General features: G+C 34.0%; 3 protein-coding genes and 2 non-coding genes across 6 annotated transcripts; 2 read left to right on the top strand and 3 right to left on the bottom strand.

Annotated features, from left to right (window-relative positions):
• Positions 1-801: 801 nt before the first annotated feature.
• Trnak-uuu lies at positions 802-874 on the bottom strand. Its single transcript has one exon. It is a non-coding gene; the product is annotated as a tRNA-Lys (tRNA).
• Positions 875-1,472: 598 nt separating this feature from the next.
• Trnak-uuu lies at positions 1,473-1,545 on the bottom strand. The gene has a single exon. It is a non-coding gene; the product is annotated as a tRNA-Lys (tRNA).
• Positions 1,546-1,965: 420 nt separating this feature from the next.
• LOC116336912 (cullin-2) lies at positions 1,966-6,408 on the bottom strand. The gene is made up of 9 exons (XM_031761123.1): positions 6,278-6,408; positions 5,181-5,422; positions 4,421-5,116; positions 4,113-4,344; positions 3,669-4,049; positions 3,475-3,592; positions 3,117-3,409; positions 2,742-3,041; positions 1,966-2,667 (listed from the first exon to the last, which is right to left on the bottom strand). Exons 2-9 carry the CDS (start codon positions 5,297-5,299, stop codon positions 2,536-2,538), a joined length of 2,271 nt encoding a protein of 756 aa, XP_031616983.1. The 5' UTR covers positions 5,300-5,422; positions 6,278-6,408; the 3' UTR covers positions 1,966-2,535.
• A 56-nt stretch (positions 6,409-6,464) lies between these two features.
• Positions 6,465-11,857, top strand: LOC116336911. Its single transcript, XM_031761122.1, has 6 exons — positions 6,465-7,315; positions 7,502-7,707; positions 7,774-8,204; positions 8,278-8,574; positions 8,801-10,183; positions 10,252-11,857. Exons 1-6 carry the CDS (start codon positions 7,265-7,267, stop codon positions 11,337-11,339), a joined length of 3,456 nt encoding a protein of 1,151 aa, XP_031616982.1. The 5' UTR covers positions 6,465-7,264; the 3' UTR covers positions 11,340-11,857.
• Positions 11,858-12,242: 385 nt separating this feature from the next.
• LOC116336987 (tubulin polyglutamylase TTLL4-like) lies at positions 12,243-17,214 on the top strand. 2 transcript variants are annotated; one of them, XM_031761255.1, is made up of 5 exons: positions 12,243-12,464; positions 13,035-13,897; positions 14,419-14,824; positions 14,960-15,283; positions 15,387-17,214. In XM_031761255.1, the coding sequence occupies exons 1-5, from the start codon at positions 12,461-12,463 to the stop codon at positions 16,994-16,996; spliced, it is 3,207 nt and encodes a 1,068-aa protein (XP_031617115.1). In that variant the 5' UTR covers positions 12,243-12,460; the 3' UTR covers positions 16,997-17,214. The 2 variants fall into 2 exon arrangements, with proteins under 2 accessions (XP_031617115.1, XP_031617116.1); XM_031761256.1 differs by having other exon boundaries at positions 12,586-13,897.
• The last annotated feature ends 153 nt before the right edge of the window (positions 17,215-17,367 follow it).

Raw genomic sequence — 17,367 nt, 5'->3', positions numbered from 1 at the left:
ACAAAATGATCATATAAATTTTCTTCCGCAACATTTTTCTCAAAAAAATTGATAACTTCTCGAATGGGGATATAGAAATCAACTGAATGCGAGAACATTATTTTAAATTAATTTTTATCCGGAACATGGACTTTTAGAAATGGGCACGCTCCTTTACACAAGAGATTAATTATCATTCATTATCAATCTAAACTTTTTGGCCGTAGTCCATTCCGTCATTTTATTTATTGAATCATTGACCTTACTTTGTTCCATAATTTTCCGCATCGTAACTTTGTTGAAAAAGATACCATCGTTTTATCTACGCACTTGCTATGCTATGATGAGATTTAAATATATTTAATGTTAGACAATTTCTAATGTCATACTCAAGAGGTGCATTATTAAAAAACCATCAAAAGTAAATTTGTAGCCTGAGTAGTGAGTACACACAAAATTCAATTCGTCATGCGTATCGACATGGATTAATAAAGTCATTCAATATATCGTCAGAACAATCTGTTGTTTCGATTATCTTGCCTACTTCTATTTGCATTCAAAATGACAATAGTTCACTCATTTTCTGTTCTTACCTATAAAAGTATTTTTCAAATTTTATATTGCTTCAGTGGAATTGTACGAAAAATAAACATTTACATCTATCTGTTTGGTATCATTTGTTCATAACAAAAAAGTCCATACAGAGGTATTCATATTGTTTTGAAATTTTTTAAAAAAAAATATTCATACAAAAATTGTATTTGAAAAGCATAAATTAAAACAACAATAAAAAAACTGAAGAAAGCAAAATAAAAAAAAGAGCGCCCGAAGGGGGACTTGAACCCACGACCCTTGGATTAAAAGTCCAATGCTCTACCGACTGAGCTATCCGGGCTACATGTGTTTAAAGGACGAATTCACTGTTCAATCTGCCTTGAGTACATCATGGTCGTAAGCAAGCGCATATAAATGCTCAGTGTGTGACGGAAACACTTTTTGATCGCACTATACAAACTTTTCCATTTGCAGAACAAATAGATAGTATCTTTCTAGTAAATACTGCTTTATTCACTCATTTAGTTCAATTACAATTGTGGAAAGTGAAAATTATACTGCGTATACTGTATCATTTGTTTATACAATGAATGTTTTCCAGAATCACCGTCGAAATGATTAACTATACCACACTAAACATAAAGACCATTAGGACAGCTCTTATTTCATTACATAGAACACTATGATCTTTTTTCTTTATAAAGATTTCTTGTTGTAATTTATTAACATCATTTTATTTACAATGAAATTTGAGTTATTTTCTCGCCACAAACATTCAAAAGTACGAATAATAAAAACGATTTAAAAATGAACACAACAAAATTGGAAGTAAAATAAAAGAATTAAAATCAAAAAAATTATTAATTTTTCTTGATATGAAAAAGTGAAAATAAAAAACACTGTAAAATAAGAACGAAATAAAAGAATAAAAAAAGGAGCGCCCGAAGGGGGACTTGAACCCACGACCCTTGGATTAAAAGTCCAATGCTCTACCGACTGAGCTATCCGGGCTACGTGTATTTAAAGAACTAATTCACTGTTCAATCATTCGTTTCGTACTTTGAGTACAATATCATGGTCATAAACAGGCACATGTTCTGTTGTACATGTGATTCATAGCACGTACTGCATATTCTATACTCACGCTCTTACAATGGAATAATGTACAATGTTTAGGTTTATTTATTTTGATTATAAAATTAATGCGATTTCATCATTCGAATAACTGATTTCATCATTTCTTAACCTAAATATTTGCAATACAAAATGAAAACATGTGAAAAAGCTGGAATTTTTCAGAAATTCAATTTTTTTGCATTTTCTTTTTCAAATTCCAAATTTGCATAAAAAGTAATAGACAACATTCACTAAACCATTTTTTTTACTTACCACAAAAAAATGCGACCTATGCATGAATTTAAAGACAATGGATTGCATTATTCTATTCACATTTATTAACTTCTTTCCATGTTTTATTCTCTGTTTTTTCTTTAATTCTACTAAAACAATAATAATTCTTAAAAAGTTCATCTGTGTTACACTCCAAAATGTGGCTGTAAATAAATGAAATGCATTTTATCGTTCAAAGTTAAAATGGTAGAGATTTGACATGTTATAAATACAAAAATAGTTGATTGATAAATTAAGAGAAAAAAACGATGTAGAATAAAAAAATGAAGACCACTGTTCGATTATTATATATAGAATGATGATATTATTGGATAATTCAATGTGGATGGGATTAATAATAAAACTATGAGCTTCATTAAGTTGGGTCGAAATATTGGTTTAAATATGTTTTATAAAACGAAAATGTGAAACACAATCCCGAACTTGCGGTACAAAAGATACTCTCTCTTAAATTCTAAACTCTTAATTCGTTCTTTTTTTGTTTGTTTGTTTTGTTTTATTATTTTTTTATCAGATTAGCCTTGCATCAAATACGGATCAATTTTTTTCTAATTTCTGATGTTCATTTTCAACAATTTTTCATTTATTCATTTAAGCAACGTAACTATATTCATCGCTTCCAGTTGATGTTCGCTCAATATATTGTTTGTCAATTAACGATTCAATACATTTTTTAATCATTGAGATGGTCGGCGCAAATGTAACCTTTGATTGGGACAGAATCTATTGAATGAAATGAAAAAGAGAATTCCGCATTAAAATAGGAGGAAGAGAGAGGGACAAATGATCTTATTTACCTCTTGAATAAGAGCATTGTGTTTGAGTATTTTGCGTGATTTCATAATCCTCACAATAGCTGCTTGTAGATACAATTTGCGATCTTCATCGACGGCACTCATAGTGTGTTCAACTTCTTGCGGTGTTTCGCGTTGCAATGCGGCGGTTATTTTGAATTTTGTGCGCTTATTCGAATAGTCCAAATTAAGTTTGATTTCTGTGCTATCCTCAAGTTGTTCAGAGCTTGCTAACAATAATTTCGATTCGATTAAACTTTGCATATGCTTTTGAAATGTGTCGGCATTCAATTCAAGCGTTTCCTATAGTACACAACAACAGCAAAAATGTTTAAAAAAAAGTGCTCAAAATTGTTGACGGCATTTGTTCGTTTTTACCTGTATTTCTTTGCATGTCATGACATCAACATTTTCAAACAACAACAAAATGGCCATTTGATACGTTTGCATTGTAATGATGTAGGGCTTTTTTAAATAAGACAATTTTAATTCACCCTGGCACAAATAGTGTAACCACGTTAATTTACGTCCATTGAAATTTTCATGGTAAAATGTTTCAAACATGCGAATCGATTTCTCAAATTCTTGTGGTATAGCAAATGGTATTGTCACTTGTGTCGGTCCAAGTGGCCATGCACCGGCTTGAAGCACTTTTATTGATAAATTTATTCCTATTTTGAAATAAACGAGAGATTAGCGAGACACCAAAACCATGCATCATGTTAAAATCACTTGCCTAATTCTGTATTTTTGTCTTTCAAATGTGAATTGAATTTGTTGTTCAAGTCTGTTGATACCGAAATGTCTGTAAACATTCTGTGCAATTTATTGGTGAATTCATAGCCGCATGCTTGCTGAGAATGATGAGAAAAAAATACAATGATGAGTTCATTTTCGGGGAAAAAAGCTGTTATGGCACAGAATTATTACCTTTAATCGATTGATCATGGCTTCTTCAGTGTCCATGCTTTGGGATTGTTCGTGAATTAACCGTTTGGCCAGCATTCGACTGTAAAACTTCTGATAAACATCCTTATCTTCGATGTATTTGAAAATGGTGATGCTACTGGTAAGTTTTGAATCAATTTCACTTTCGGTTGTTTTTGATTTTTTCAATAGGCTATCACAGTATTTGGCCACCAATTCGGCACTACGACATTGTTGTTTGTCATTGATGCGTTTATTGATGACACTGGCACAGGCACGATCTAATGCACTCAAAAATAGCGGATCATTTTTAAATAGTTCCGAAATCATTTGCTCGTACTTGTGATGCACTTTGAGCATATTCTCAACAAATTGAATGTGAATCTGTAAAATTGAAAATTGGCCATAAACAAATCTTGATGACTCATTTTAAAATGGTTCACAAACCGTATCGCCTTTAAGCGTAGAAATTGTTTCTATGCCTTCGTTTTTGATGTGATCCAAAAATGCTTGAATCAATATTTTTAGACCGTCCGGAATTGGTTTCAGCAAAGTATACATATTATGCAAATCGGCACGTTTCTCTTGTGTCACCATTTCCTTGCAGTCTGAGTGTAAAAATTCCAGATGATCGGTTATCATTCGCGTTTCACATTCTAATCGAAGTTTCGGTATTGTGCTATCAATGACAATGAAAATGAAACGAAATGAAAATTAGTGATGTTTACATTTATTCGCATTGACATTGTATTCACCTTCCATGAAAGAATTTATGAGCTCGACGATTTTCGTCGTCCAATCGTTTAAGTACCTCTTCCATATATTCACTAACCGTGCAGCGTTGCAATAATTTGGCCGCTTCGCTTTTGTAATATTCACCGCTGGCGGCCAACATTGGTGCTTCAAATAGTTCTTGGTACAAATTCAAATTTCCTTTCTTTTTATAATTTTGTACTTGAACAAAGCTTTGAATGATCCCATAAATTACTTGTGCACTATTCAAACCTAAATCGCTGCCAGTTCGATCCGCATAGATGGCTTCCAGAATTTGCTTCACAATTTCTTCGCCTAATTTTTTAATCATGCGACCTTGCCATATGTCCAAACCTAATTCACCGATTTCCATGAGCTCTTGATTTTCATTGCTCACTTGACCATAATTGAATTCCACTTCGACTGTATGTTTGTTGCGTTTTATGTGTTGCTGATTCAAATACATGTACAAATAATTAAGATATTCCACACCCTGACTGTATTCAATCCATGCGGAATAGTAACGCTGAAGCAACGTATCATTGATCATATTGAAATCGTTGGCGCCGTCATTTTCTGGCGGTGCCACTTTTGCATCCAGTAAATTATTCACATGTGATTCAAGAAACTGTTTTGTTTCATTGTACAAACGATCGGCAAGCGGTTCCGGAAATGCAACACACAATGAGTACACATCACTAAAAAAATATTTTTTTGTGAAAATTTAGTTTTTTTTTTTTTTTGAAAAAATAAAACACATACAGAAAACGATCATTCCAAGTCATTTTGTTGACATTTCCCATTGTGATGACATCTTTTACGGTTTGCTTTAAATCCAACCATTTCTCCTCGAAATTTACGCGTTTTGGTTTTAACGACATCTCCCGCTATCGCTTTCGTCCAAACACTCTTCAAAATCAGTAACAAAAAGTGTAGTATCAAAAATCGTTGATTCCTAAGCAAAAGCCTCTATTAATTGACGTGAATGTTCTTAATTGTAATATCTGAAAAACAAGATTGCGTTCGGTTTAATGAAAAATAAAGACGAAAATTGTTGTGGTTGTTGTTGAAATGACAAGCAAAAAAAGGTGTGTATGTATGTGTGTGTGTTTTATCACAAGCGCCCACAGAATTGTTCGTTGGCTGTGGTCTTTTTTCGATGGTATCAAAGCATTTTCTATTTATAGATTCAATATTTTTCAACATTTCATCGTATACGATCATATAAAAAAAAAAACAATCGCAATTATGTCGAATAGACTTCTTCAAAATGCAATACATATCATTAGATTGAAATTTATTTACAGCGTAGATTCGCTTTCATGCAATCAGTGATCATCTTGAAATAGACGTAAATAGAAACAAAAAAATACATTCAATTGTGTTTAGTTGATTTCAATGTCGACCTGTCCAGTTATGGGAAAAACTGTGTTTTATTTGGATTTATTTCATTCAACAAAACGATTAATCATTGAGCAAATACACATTTGCACTTTTCTCTCTCTCTCTCTCTCTCTGTGCTCTCACGTTTGAATTCGTGATTTGAGTTGCATCCGCAAAGTGAATGACTTTCATATTTTTCATTCGTTGTTAAACCAGGTCGAATTTCGACAATTATTCACATACAATTTCATTTACGACCATAAAAAAGCAAAGAAATTATATAAAAAATACGAAAATCTCATATGTATATACACACATACACACTCATGCATGCACATCAGTCGTAAATGAAATGAGAAATTGGTTGAACGATTGCTTCGCCACAAAACAAAACATCGAATATTTTAAACTTTTTGTCGATTTAATGCCACCTTTTCCAACTACGTTAATTCAACAAATGTGAACTTGAAATTTACCATTCGCAATATTAGTACACTGTCGTTGATTACATATAAAAATATGCAATTCTTTTAACAAACGATCTGAAAAAAACTTTTTTTTTTTGTGATTGTTCTTCACTAAAAACACACACGAAATGTCACTGTCACCAGCATACATAGAAATCCAATCCATATATCAATGAGAATGATTTACACACTTAAACACATGAATTCCGTTTGGAATCAGGCTTTATGCTTAAGTACTACTGCCATCGATACTTAAGAAAATGGTGATGTTCAATTTTTTCGCCTAATTCAAACTTTATATGATTTTCTTTTCTTATCAAATTGAACGAAAATTTCCGTTGGAAAATAATATTATTTATTATTGCGGATGATTTTCAACTGTTTTTCCGCCAAAGCTGAATTCTTCTCTTTGCACACTTAATGAAAACTGATACCGACACGTTTGAATTGTGAACATAAACGATTGACAGACGAAAATGAAACAGGGAAAAGGTCTTTTCTGCTATTGCGTGAAGAAATGTCATTCTTTGTCAAAATTTCCATGCATGTAATCCATATAAAACAATACATAGACAATTACAAATTCAATCATATGTGAATTATGCTGTGTCTTTCACTCAGACCACTCAAAAATAGAAAGACTGAAAACATCGAAAAAGACAGACGAAGGCTTAGTAGCTCGCACACAATTAACACACGAAGACAACGACGACCATTCTTACTTAATTCTCTTTGTATAACTGCTGCTTTAGGGGCTAAAACAAATAAAAGAAAAAAGAAAGAAAAAAAAACGCGAACGTACTGCGAGAAGCTGGAACGTAAAAATATGTTCACGCCATTGCGATAAAAACTAGTTGAAGCACCAGTTATTTGGGTTAAAATGTTATCGCTGTTGCCAAAAGTTGAGTCAACATTTAAATTCGAGACTTATTTTCACAAGTGAGGCTTTTTGATTTGATTCTTTTGAAACAAAAACCATCGATTACAACAAAAAATATGGCAGGAATTTATGGGCTTTCACGCGAAGCTGTTCGTGTTAAAGTAAAAGTAAGTTTTGTGTCAAAATTAACAACATTCATTTACAGCTGAATGAATAATTAAATGTACCGTTTTTCGAGACAAAATAATCAGTTTTTTATGTGCGCATATCGATTTTATACATGTGTGTTACATTTTTCGCTTTAAACAAAAAAAAAAAAACTGAAGTGTGTGAACATCTTTTTGAATCCGTAGAAATGTGAAGGCAGTCTACCGTGCGAATGGCGAAAATTTAGTGTTGATCCACAAATTACATCGTTGGAAGTACTGTATAGCATTTTGGCAAAAGCGTTTGACCTAAAATCCGACTTTAGCATAAGTTATAAAACGGTCGATCCAAATGGCCAAGAGGTTTATCTTGGCGTTTTATCCGATTGGGACCTTGATGCAGCATTTCTCAGGTATGACCATTTTATTTTTGAAAAAAAAAAAAAAAAAAAAAAAATTTGAAAATTCACATCTTTCAGGGCTCACAATCATTCCATATCGCATGGTACGGATCCGTGTCTTAGCCTAACGGTTGATATTAAACCATTTTCCGAAACATCTGATTGGGATACAACAAATACAACGACAAAAGAGGTAACACCATTACAACAATCAATTGGAGTTGGACAAAAATACGTGCAAAATGTTCAAAGTCGTTTGCCTGGCCTGATTATGAATCATATGGAAAAAACATTCTCAATGGTAACGCGTGCGTTAAATTTCGTTGAGGATCAAAGTATTTTACAGCCATTAAGACAGCCATTGTCGGACGCTGAATTTCGTTCGTTTCTCGATTCGGTTGGACAAATTGTACAAGCGAAAAATCTCCGCAAAGTCATTTATAATGGTGGTATCGATCCGAGTTTACGTCGTGTCGTATGGAAACACATATTGAATGTGTATCCGGAGGGTATGTAATATCGTAAAGAAAACAACTGTTTTGTTCGGCTACTAAATATATATACTGATTCGTTATTTGACAGGTATGACTGGACGACAACGTATGGATTATATGAAACAAAAGGCAGCTGAATATTATCGTTTGCGTGATGTATGGCGGGTAGCCATTCAACAAGGGCCTGTTGCGGGTGAATTAGCGTATGTTACAAGTATGGTACGGAAAGATGTACTTCGAACTGATAGACTGCATCCATTTTACGCTGGAAACGATGATAATCAAAATATCGCATCACTTTTCAATATTCTCACCACATATGCACTCAACCATCCGGCCGTTAGCTATTGCCAAGGAATGAGTGACATTGCCTCACCTCTTTTGGGTTTGTATTTACAATCTTTCTTTTTTTCCGGTTTGATCTGTTTATTATTTCATTTTTTGTGTTTTCAACAATAACAAGTCTCAATGAAAAGAAGAAAAAAATCCTTATCACAATTCCAAAAATACCGAGCCTCATGAAAAATGGATTATCAATTTTATTGACTCAAACTTCGACTTTTCGACTATCTAATCAATTTGTATTCTCTTTTGACTTTCTCTACTCACAGTTACAATGTGTGACGAAGCACAGGCGTATATTTGTTTCTGTGCAATTATGAAGCGTTTGAGCACTAATTTCATGCTTGATGGAATTGCAATGACACAGAAATTTACCCATCTGTCCGAAGCGCTACAGTTTTACGATCCCGAATTTTTCGATTACCTAAAATTGCAACAGGCGGACGATCTATTATTTTGTTATCGATGGCTGTTATTAGAAATGAAACGCGAATTTGCGTTTGATGATTCGCTGCGAATGTTGGAGGTACTCTGGAGCAGTTTGCCGTCACAGCCACCAATTGGCGAACTAAATTTATTCGAAAAAGAATTCGTACCGCCGACCAAAGATGCTCAATCATCGCCAAAAAGTACATCGTCCGATGTTATAATGCGAAAACCACGTGAAACTGCATACACAAAACTGTGTGCATTACGGCGTCAAAGTTCATCACAATCACTTTTGCTCACATCACCAAATACAATCAATTCCAGCGATTCGACATCGTTTGGACGCAGTTTAGACGGTACAAAGCGTTTCAATCAAAGTTTAGATGAAAATATAACACGAACACCAGTGGGTAACAGTCGAAATATTTCGAAAAGTTATCAAAGTTTAGACGAATCAAAACTTCGGCAAATGACACAACATCATAATCAAAAAGCAACCATACAACTAACCGAAATCAATGATAAGTCACAAGTTAACAATTTTGAAGTGAAAAATAATGAGAAAAATCAACAACAATCCGATGCATCACTCAATAACAATGATGAGGTTGGGGAGGAACATTTGGTGACCAAATCACAAACAACGCACATAAAACCAGATGAACAATCGACAACGACCAACAATAATCACATAATGCCAACGTCGGAAGATTCGAATTCAACCGCGTCAAGTCATTTTAAAGGGCTAAAAGATCGAATTGCGGCCAGTAAAAAGGAAATATTTGCATCGTTCGATAAAATTGAAAAGTATCCATTTGAAGATTTAGTGAAATCGAATTCAGTCGAATCAGAGAATCAATCGGGTGAAACAACACCAAAAGGTGGCAAAATTGTGAAAAATTTTAATGAATTTCTGAATTTTGCGTCAAAAGGTGCTAAATTAACATTGATTCGATCGGCAAGTGTTAGTTCAAGTGAATCACGCAGTAGTAAACGGGCATCACTTCGCATGACACGATCATCACATCAAAATTTAAATTCGGAAAAAATTCTGGACACAGACAAAATGGATGATTCAAGTCCGAAGGAGAATGAACCAAATGTTATGAATCGCATTAATAAAAAGAAACTGCAATTACAATTGGAAGAGAAGAAGCAATCTAGTTTTGACGGCAGCAGTCCAGATGATTCGGAATATTTTCCAATGACCACTTCCATAACACGTGAGTTCTTTTTTCTTGTTCTCGCATGCGAAAAAAATTTACAAATCCTTCTCTTTCGATTATTTCAGGTGAATGTTATCTTGAATTGGACAATTTGAATCGGCAAGTGTTTGGCAACAATTTTTCGCAATCAAAAGTGAATACAAATGGTTTTGATATGGCCGATTCCAAAGATTCGCTTGATTCACACATAAGCAATAACCGTTCATCGGCCAATTTTTCCACAAAAATATCATACAAAAAATTCAATGAAAGTTCCGAAGACGATGTGCAATTAGATCAAATTTATAGTATATCAAGTGATAAAAATCCGACTGAAGAAATTGGTAGAAGTGGTGCTGGCGGTTTCAATGCCGAAGTATTTGTTTGGGAAAATCCATTGCATGTATCGCCAACGGTCCAAGAGCCAAGCACATCAAAATCTCATTCCAATGTCGACACCAAAAATCCATTCTACGAAAAAGACTTCCTGCAAACATTAACCCCCGACGAACAGATTGAACTCGAATACGATGGTGAGTTGATTGATGAAGTAACGGGCAAAAAATCAATAACACCAATTCGATTGGTTCGGAAAAAAGACGATGATCGCTGTTCTTCGAAACGAAATTCAAAAGTCTTGCGAAATGATTCGGAAACGGACAGTGAGAATAGTGAAAAAGTGTTGAACGACTTGATGAAAACATCAATGCTCAGTGAAACAAATCCATTTTTAATGGATATAACGGCATCGGCAGCTTCAATTGACAATACAACGCCAACCAATAATCAAGATGTTTTCATTGATGAGGAAGCGTCAGAAGCGGAAACCGAACCGAATATCGTTTTATTGGATAAAGTAACCACAACCACCACATTACCACCGCCAAATGAATTCGGTGGCGGTAATCCATTTTTAATGTTCTTATGCTTGTCATTATTGCTTCAGCATCGAAATTTTGTAATGAAAAACAATATGGATTACAATGAGATGGCTATGCATTTTGATAAAATGGTGCGTAAACATAATGTCGTTCGGGTATTAAATCAATCGCGGCGCATGTACGCTGACTACCTTAAATCTCAAAACATTCAACGCAAGTATTCGGCAACCAATGCAAGCGCCAGTGGCACAGCCAACAAAACAAACACAAATCGTGTCGGTACAAAACAGTGATAAAAAAATATATACTATAATAAAACCGAATAGCATCTATTCGAACCACCAGCTAAGCAAATACTATATAGAATTTTTTTTTTCAAAGAAAGCGGATATTTTAGCGATTTAAGTCAAATTTAAATGATATATTTATCAAACAAAAACAATTAGCTCGTACTCATTCCAATTTACTCTATGATTTTGTTCCTCATTGTGTTAGATGATCATAATTGTGTATAAATGATTATAAAAAAGAAAATCAATCAGAGATTGTTTTTGATTTTTGCTTAAGATTTGGAAAAAAAAGTAGAAAAATTTAAATTTTTGAGGCATTGTATCGTTTCCAACACAAAATTCATGTAAAATCATATAAAAAAATTGTAATTATAATTTATTTCAAATATTATCTTCAAATCAGCACATTTTGGCACCGAAAGTTTGGTAACAATTTGCAAACAAAAAATAAGGCATATTACTACTTAAAAAAACGAATCAATCAAAAATATCCAAAGCACAAACTTTTTGGTCTCTTTCTTAAAAAAATGAAAAAAAAAAATATCATAAATAAAATTTCAATTATTATCTACAAAAAAAAAAAAAAAACGAATTCAAATCATATTGCTTTCAGGAAAAAAGGGGTTAGATGAAAGAAAAATGAAAAAACGTTCAACAAATGACAGTTGTGTTAGTGTATACAATACAGAGAATTCAAAACGGAGAATCGTAAAACTGTAGTACGAGAGCTATAAGAGTCACGTTTGACAACACTTATTCCTCTCTCACACACACAAACACACCGCTCTGGTTCTTCCTTCATATTTTTTTTTTAATTTGACAACACTCTTTTGACTATACATATGCTCTGTCACATCGTCGTTCATCTTTTCGCGCGTATGTGTATAGAATTATAAGTATTGTACTAGTAGCTCCAGCTACGTTGAGTTGATATTCTTCGTCTCAGTGCGAAGCGTGTGTGGTGTCTCTCATTTCTTCTTTCATTTTTTTTGTTTCGTTTCATTGCCTCGTTTGGCACATTAAATTCTCGGCATTCAATAAAATACAATAAATTTGCAGTGTGTAAAATAGTTGGGTGAAATATTTCGTGTGTGCGCCATCAGCAAAAAAGAAAACCATTCTTAATGAGTAAATAAATACAATACTATACAATATATATATATATCCATATATTTCCACATTTTCGTCATTTTGCGAGTTCTAAAAAAACATTATGTATTATAAATCGTCCCCGTGTCATTTCATCTAGTGTCCCGTAGGATAAAAAAAAGACAACCAATTGAAATATCATACGAAAATTAAGTTCAGCTTGTGTCAAAAAATATATTGAATGAAAAAAAAGAGAATATAAACAAAAAAATGGCTGAGCATCGATAATGACAATGTAGTGAAAGAGACATACACAACATCAATATACAACATAGCAAAACCAACATATTATACACATCTCTTTCTCTCCCATCATCACATCACCATCATCATATGTACTACATCTGTAGTTTATGCACACATTTTTTTCGTTCAAACTAACGATAAAAAAAATTTCTTCTTTCTTTTCTTTTATTTCGTTTTTTTTTTCTCTTCTACATATCCATTGTTTTCTTTTATTGCACTTCGTCAAACAAACGACGTTTGCATTGGATTTGTATTTTATTTCGTTCGTTCGTTCACTGTACACACTCACACTGAATATTTGAGGTTATTTTATTGGTTTTCTTGCATTTACTGAGCACATTCGTAATATTGGTGTTAACGTAAAAAAAGTGTTTACAACGTGTTTGCTAAAAATCAGCGCCGTTCGACATTGGACCAGTCACAAAACGAATAAACATCGTAACCAATCAATGGATACATTAACATCGGCTCAAGTACAAATGCCAACCGAACAGCTTAAATTAATGGACGACAAACATGATGATGGGCAGCACATTTTTGAAGTGGACGAAAATCAGGAAAACAATGGATTGAAAAGGCAACGTCTCAGCGATAATAATACCAATTCAATACAAATGTCAACAATTGTTCGTACCAAGGCATGTGCCAACGACCAAACGTATGAAAATCATTTGAAAACAATGCGATGTCTATCGACTGCAACCGATTCACCACCACCTACAAATGGCATAACGACGACGACAACGACCACGGCGACGTCGATTCAATTGAAGGGCGCACATAATACAAAACATTCAAATGATGTAATAAAATCGAATGGTTTTAACAATCATATTGAAAATAATAGTAACAATCGTGAAAATGGTTTATCGATACCATCCGACGGTTGTGATATTCTTGCGAATTTGTGCGACGGCCAAAACGAAGGTTATTTCGATGCAATGATAACAAGCGATTTAAGCGATGCTGACATGAAATTAGCCATGCAAAAAGAGAAATGCACCGAAAACCAGATTTTTTCAAATGGTAACGATCAAAACGGCAACGATCACGTTATCAACAAGGGTCATCGTCGCACACGTGCTCGTAGCTCCGATTCAATTCAGGCGGAATTCTATCAAGCACGAAAACAACAAATGCGACTTCAATCGCACATTGATTCGGATGTAAGTTTTCATAATAATTTTCCTTAATTAAAATATCTTGAACATTTTTCGAATTAGTTTTGTGTATGTGTTTTCGTTTCAAGCGAGTGTATTGTGTACTTCGATTGGGCAGATGCGATTTAAACGCACGTGTACACGCAATCAAGCAATAATAATTTTTCGGTCGAAGTTTTTCATCTAATTCTCGTAGCTATGCTGTTTGTCAATACGCATAAAATCAATCAATCGAATTTTAATGCGAACAGCAAAATTGATTGCTTGCATAATGTTTATTTTTAACGCTACTCAATTGAATTTATGCTTCAATTTATAAATATACACAGCGTAGAGTAGGTTGTTTGAAAGAAGAAAAAATTCTACCTATAATGCCTGAACATTATCGGTTCGGATTAGGTCAATGTAGATTGTTTTTTTTTTCTATGTTGCTTTTGCATGTTATGGTTTTAATTTAGAAACACAATCGAGAATTGATTTTGATTATATATATTTTTTCTTCTGTTGCTTTAATTAAAACTTTTTAGCTGTACACAAATGGTAGCGATGATAGTCAGTCACATTGTAACGCAACAGCGTACACGACGCACGTTAGTACGACACGTGGAAAAAGTTTGTCACCGCCAAAGGTTGGAGCGAGCAAAAAACAAACAATTCATTCGAATGCTTATTTGAATCGTGCAGCAAATCAACGTCACATTGTCAGGCCATTTAGTATTTTAAGGAAACAAAAACTCATTTCGAAAGCCAAACAACAAGCAGCCCGTTTATCACCATCAACACCAAGTCCAACTGCCATGGGTAAATCAATTGCAAAAATTGAATCACCGCCGCCAAAGCCAAACGACAACGAAAAACCAAATGAAACGGAGGACAAAGTCAATTCAAGCGAATCAGAATACAGCAGTTTAGAAGACGATGACGATGTTCAAGGTAATAATGAAGAAAAAAAATGAATCCGAACATTCTTTTGTTCGATATTGTGTAACGGTTTCGTTTGAACGAACCGAACAAAAAAACAAATAGAAAAAAAATTGATTGAATTCTCTATTTTTAAAATATATATAGAACCAACAGATAGTGATGAAAATGATTTGACTGATACTGAAGAGTATGTTGTGGACAATAAGGCCATTTATAATTCGTTCAACGATGGCACCGAAATGTATTCAATGTTGGCCGATAGTGTTCAAGGTCGTTCACCTAAAATGAGTCCATTGACACCATCGTTATTTGCACACGTTCCACCATACATAACATTTGCGTCGCACGAAGAAAAAGGATCAATGATGCCAGCTGCCATAAAAAAATCGCTCAAATGGAAACTGACCACAATAACACCAATAGTTATTAGGAAAATTCTTCTCAACTCAGGCTTTAGACTGTTAAAACGTGAGTTTGTACGAATTTTTCATCGAGTAATTGAAAAGCTCTAAATTTTGAAAAAAAAAAAAAAATCCATCCGCTTGAAACTAAACGGTATTTTTTTTTGCAGAAACAAATGATTGGATGGGAACATGGGGCAAACATATGAAGAGTCCATGCTTCCGTACATTAAAAACATACCAGAAAATCAACCACATACCAGGAACATTTCAAATTGGTCGAAAAGATAAAATATGGCGAAATTTACAATCGCAAATGTTACGCAATGGGCGAAAAGAGTTCAATTTTATGCCACTCACTTATATTTTACCTCAGGACATAAAAAAATTGAAACGCCTATGGCAAAAATTCGATCAACGCAATACAAAATGGATCATTAAACCGCCGGCATCAGCTCGTGGTACTGGTATCAAAGTAGTTAGCCGATGGAATCAAATCCCAAAGCGAAAACCAATTATCGTACAAAAGTACATTGATCGTCCGTTGCTAATAAACGGCAGCAAATTTGATTTAAGATTATACGTACTGGTGACATCATTGAATCCATTACGAGCCTACATGCATACAGATGGTTTAGCCCGTTTTGCCTCCGTGAAATACTCCAATGACATTGACACTCTTGGCGATAGATACATGCATTTGACCAACTACAGCATTAATAAATTGTCATCAAATTATGCTAAGAATGAGGATGCTGAATCGTGTAGCGGTCATAAATGGACATTGAAAACATTATGGAAATATTTTTCGGCGCAAGGAATAAACACCGACGGATTGTGGGCAGCGCTACGAAATTTAGTGTTACGTACAATTTTAAGTGGTGAACATGTGATTAATCAAATGTCCAAAGCAAATGTCGGCAGTCGATACAATACATTTGAATTGTTTGGCATTGATGTGATTTTAGATTCGGAATTAAAACCATGGTTGCTTGAAGTGAATATATCACCATCGTTGCATTCATCGTCACCACTAGATCTGCATGTCAAGGGACCACTTGTGACAGCTCTACTGAATACGGTACGATTCAATGTGCCGCCACGTTTCAATCATTCACAACAAGCCGAATTGATGGCTGAACTCGGACTGCAAGGACATAATTTATGCTATGATCGTCGTTTGCATGTAGTTAATTTATCGAAAACCGAACGCTTTAAACACAATCAATATACAAGCAAAGCAATTGCAAATCGTGAACAATATTTGGAACCAATTCTAGAGAATTTGACACCCGATGATATTCGTTGTTTGATTGCCAGTGAAGATGAGCTGGCTCGATGTGCACCACTAGAACGTGTATGTCCAACACCAAATTCACATAGATACATTAAATTCACCGAAAAACCACGATACTATAATCGTTTATTGGATGCATGGGAACATCGATATTCGAATAAACGCGATGAAGGCATTGAATTACTTCGAAAATTCTGCGAAAATCGTATACATTTAATCATACCGATTCCATGTTCAAAACTTAATGCCAAAAAGAATGTCGAATTTGTGGAAAATTCGGAAAATGAAATTGATGAAGTGTTTGATGCATCTATGAAGGCAACCGCACAAAAGCGCACCGATCATGTCGACACCGACACCATTGAATCAACCACGGCCAAAATTATTGACGAATGCAAAAGCCCGCTTCCAATGCCAGACGATCAAATCAATGAATCGGTGATTGATCAACATGCTGATATATTAGTCTCATCAAAAGCCTGATTTAGTTTACAATACTCAAACTATAAAATCGTGCATGAAAATCTATAAACAATACATTATCATTTCTTTGAGCCAAATTGAATGAAAATTAAAACGAAAAAAAACAAACAAACCAATTTACCATTCATTTAAGACATATAATTCATTGAGACTCTACGTATATGCATAAGTACATATTGTAAAAATAACAAAAAGCAAACAAACAAAATAAATGAAAAAGAAATAAAAAACAGACGTAGATAAGTTTTTTTTCTCGTTTTTACTGTCATTGGTCCTGAATTTTGCAAAACAAAGAGGATATAGATAGACGGAATTAAAATATTCAAAATTCGGAATATCACAAAAGAAAGAGTATCAATAATAAAATAAAA

This window comes from Contarinia nasturtii, unplaced genomic scaffold (genome assembly GCF_009176525.2).
Source record: "Contarinia nasturtii isolate CC-2019 unplaced genomic scaffold, AAFC_CNas_1.1 Cnas_scaffold_220, whole genome shotgun sequence".
NCBI classification, from domain to species: domain Eukaryota; kingdom Metazoa; phylum Arthropoda; class Insecta; order Diptera; family Cecidomyiidae; genus Contarinia; species Contarinia nasturtii.
Note: the sequence above shows the minus strand (reverse complement) of the source record. Positions and strands in the feature narration are given on the sequence as shown.

What these genes read in the sequence shown, in the direction of transcription:
- LOC116336912 (XM_031761123.1), bottom strand. Translation starts at nt 5,299, where the DNA reads ATGTCGTTAAAACCAAAACGCGTAAATTTCGAGGAGAAATGGTTGGAT. An exon ending in CCATGATCAATCGATTAAAG is followed by an intron (nt 3,593 to 3,668) that starts GTAATAATTCTG and finishes CATCATTCTCAG; the next exon opens with CAAGCATGCGGCTATGAATT. An exon ending in TGACATGCAAAGAAATACAG is followed by an intron (nt 3,042 to 3,116) that starts GTAAAAACGAAC and finishes TGTGTACTATAG; the next exon opens with GAAACGCTTGAATTGAATGC.
- LOC116336911 (XM_031761122.1), top strand. Translation starts at nt 7,265, where the DNA reads ATGGCAGGAATTTATGGGCTTTCACGCGAAGCTGTTCGTGTTAAAGTA. An exon ending in CTGTTCGTGTTAAAGTAAAA is followed by an intron (nt 7,316 to 7,501) that starts GTAAGTTTTGTG and finishes TTGAATCCGTAG; the next exon opens with AAATGTGAAGGCAGTCTACC. An exon ending in ATTGAATGTGTATCCGGAGG is followed by an intron (nt 8,205 to 8,277) that starts GTATGTAATATC and finishes GTTATTTGACAG; the next exon opens with GTATGACTGGACGACAACGT.
- LOC116336987 (XM_031761255.1), top strand. An exon ending in AATCGCACATTGATTCGGAT is followed by an intron (nt 13,898 to 14,418) that starts GTAAGTTTTCAT and finishes AAAACTTTTTAG; the next exon opens with CTGTACACAAATGGTAGCGA. An exon ending in AGGCTTTAGACTGTTAAAAC is followed by an intron (nt 15,284 to 15,386) that starts GTGAGTTTGTAC and finishes TTTTTTTTGCAG; the next exon opens with AAACAAATGATTGGATGGGA.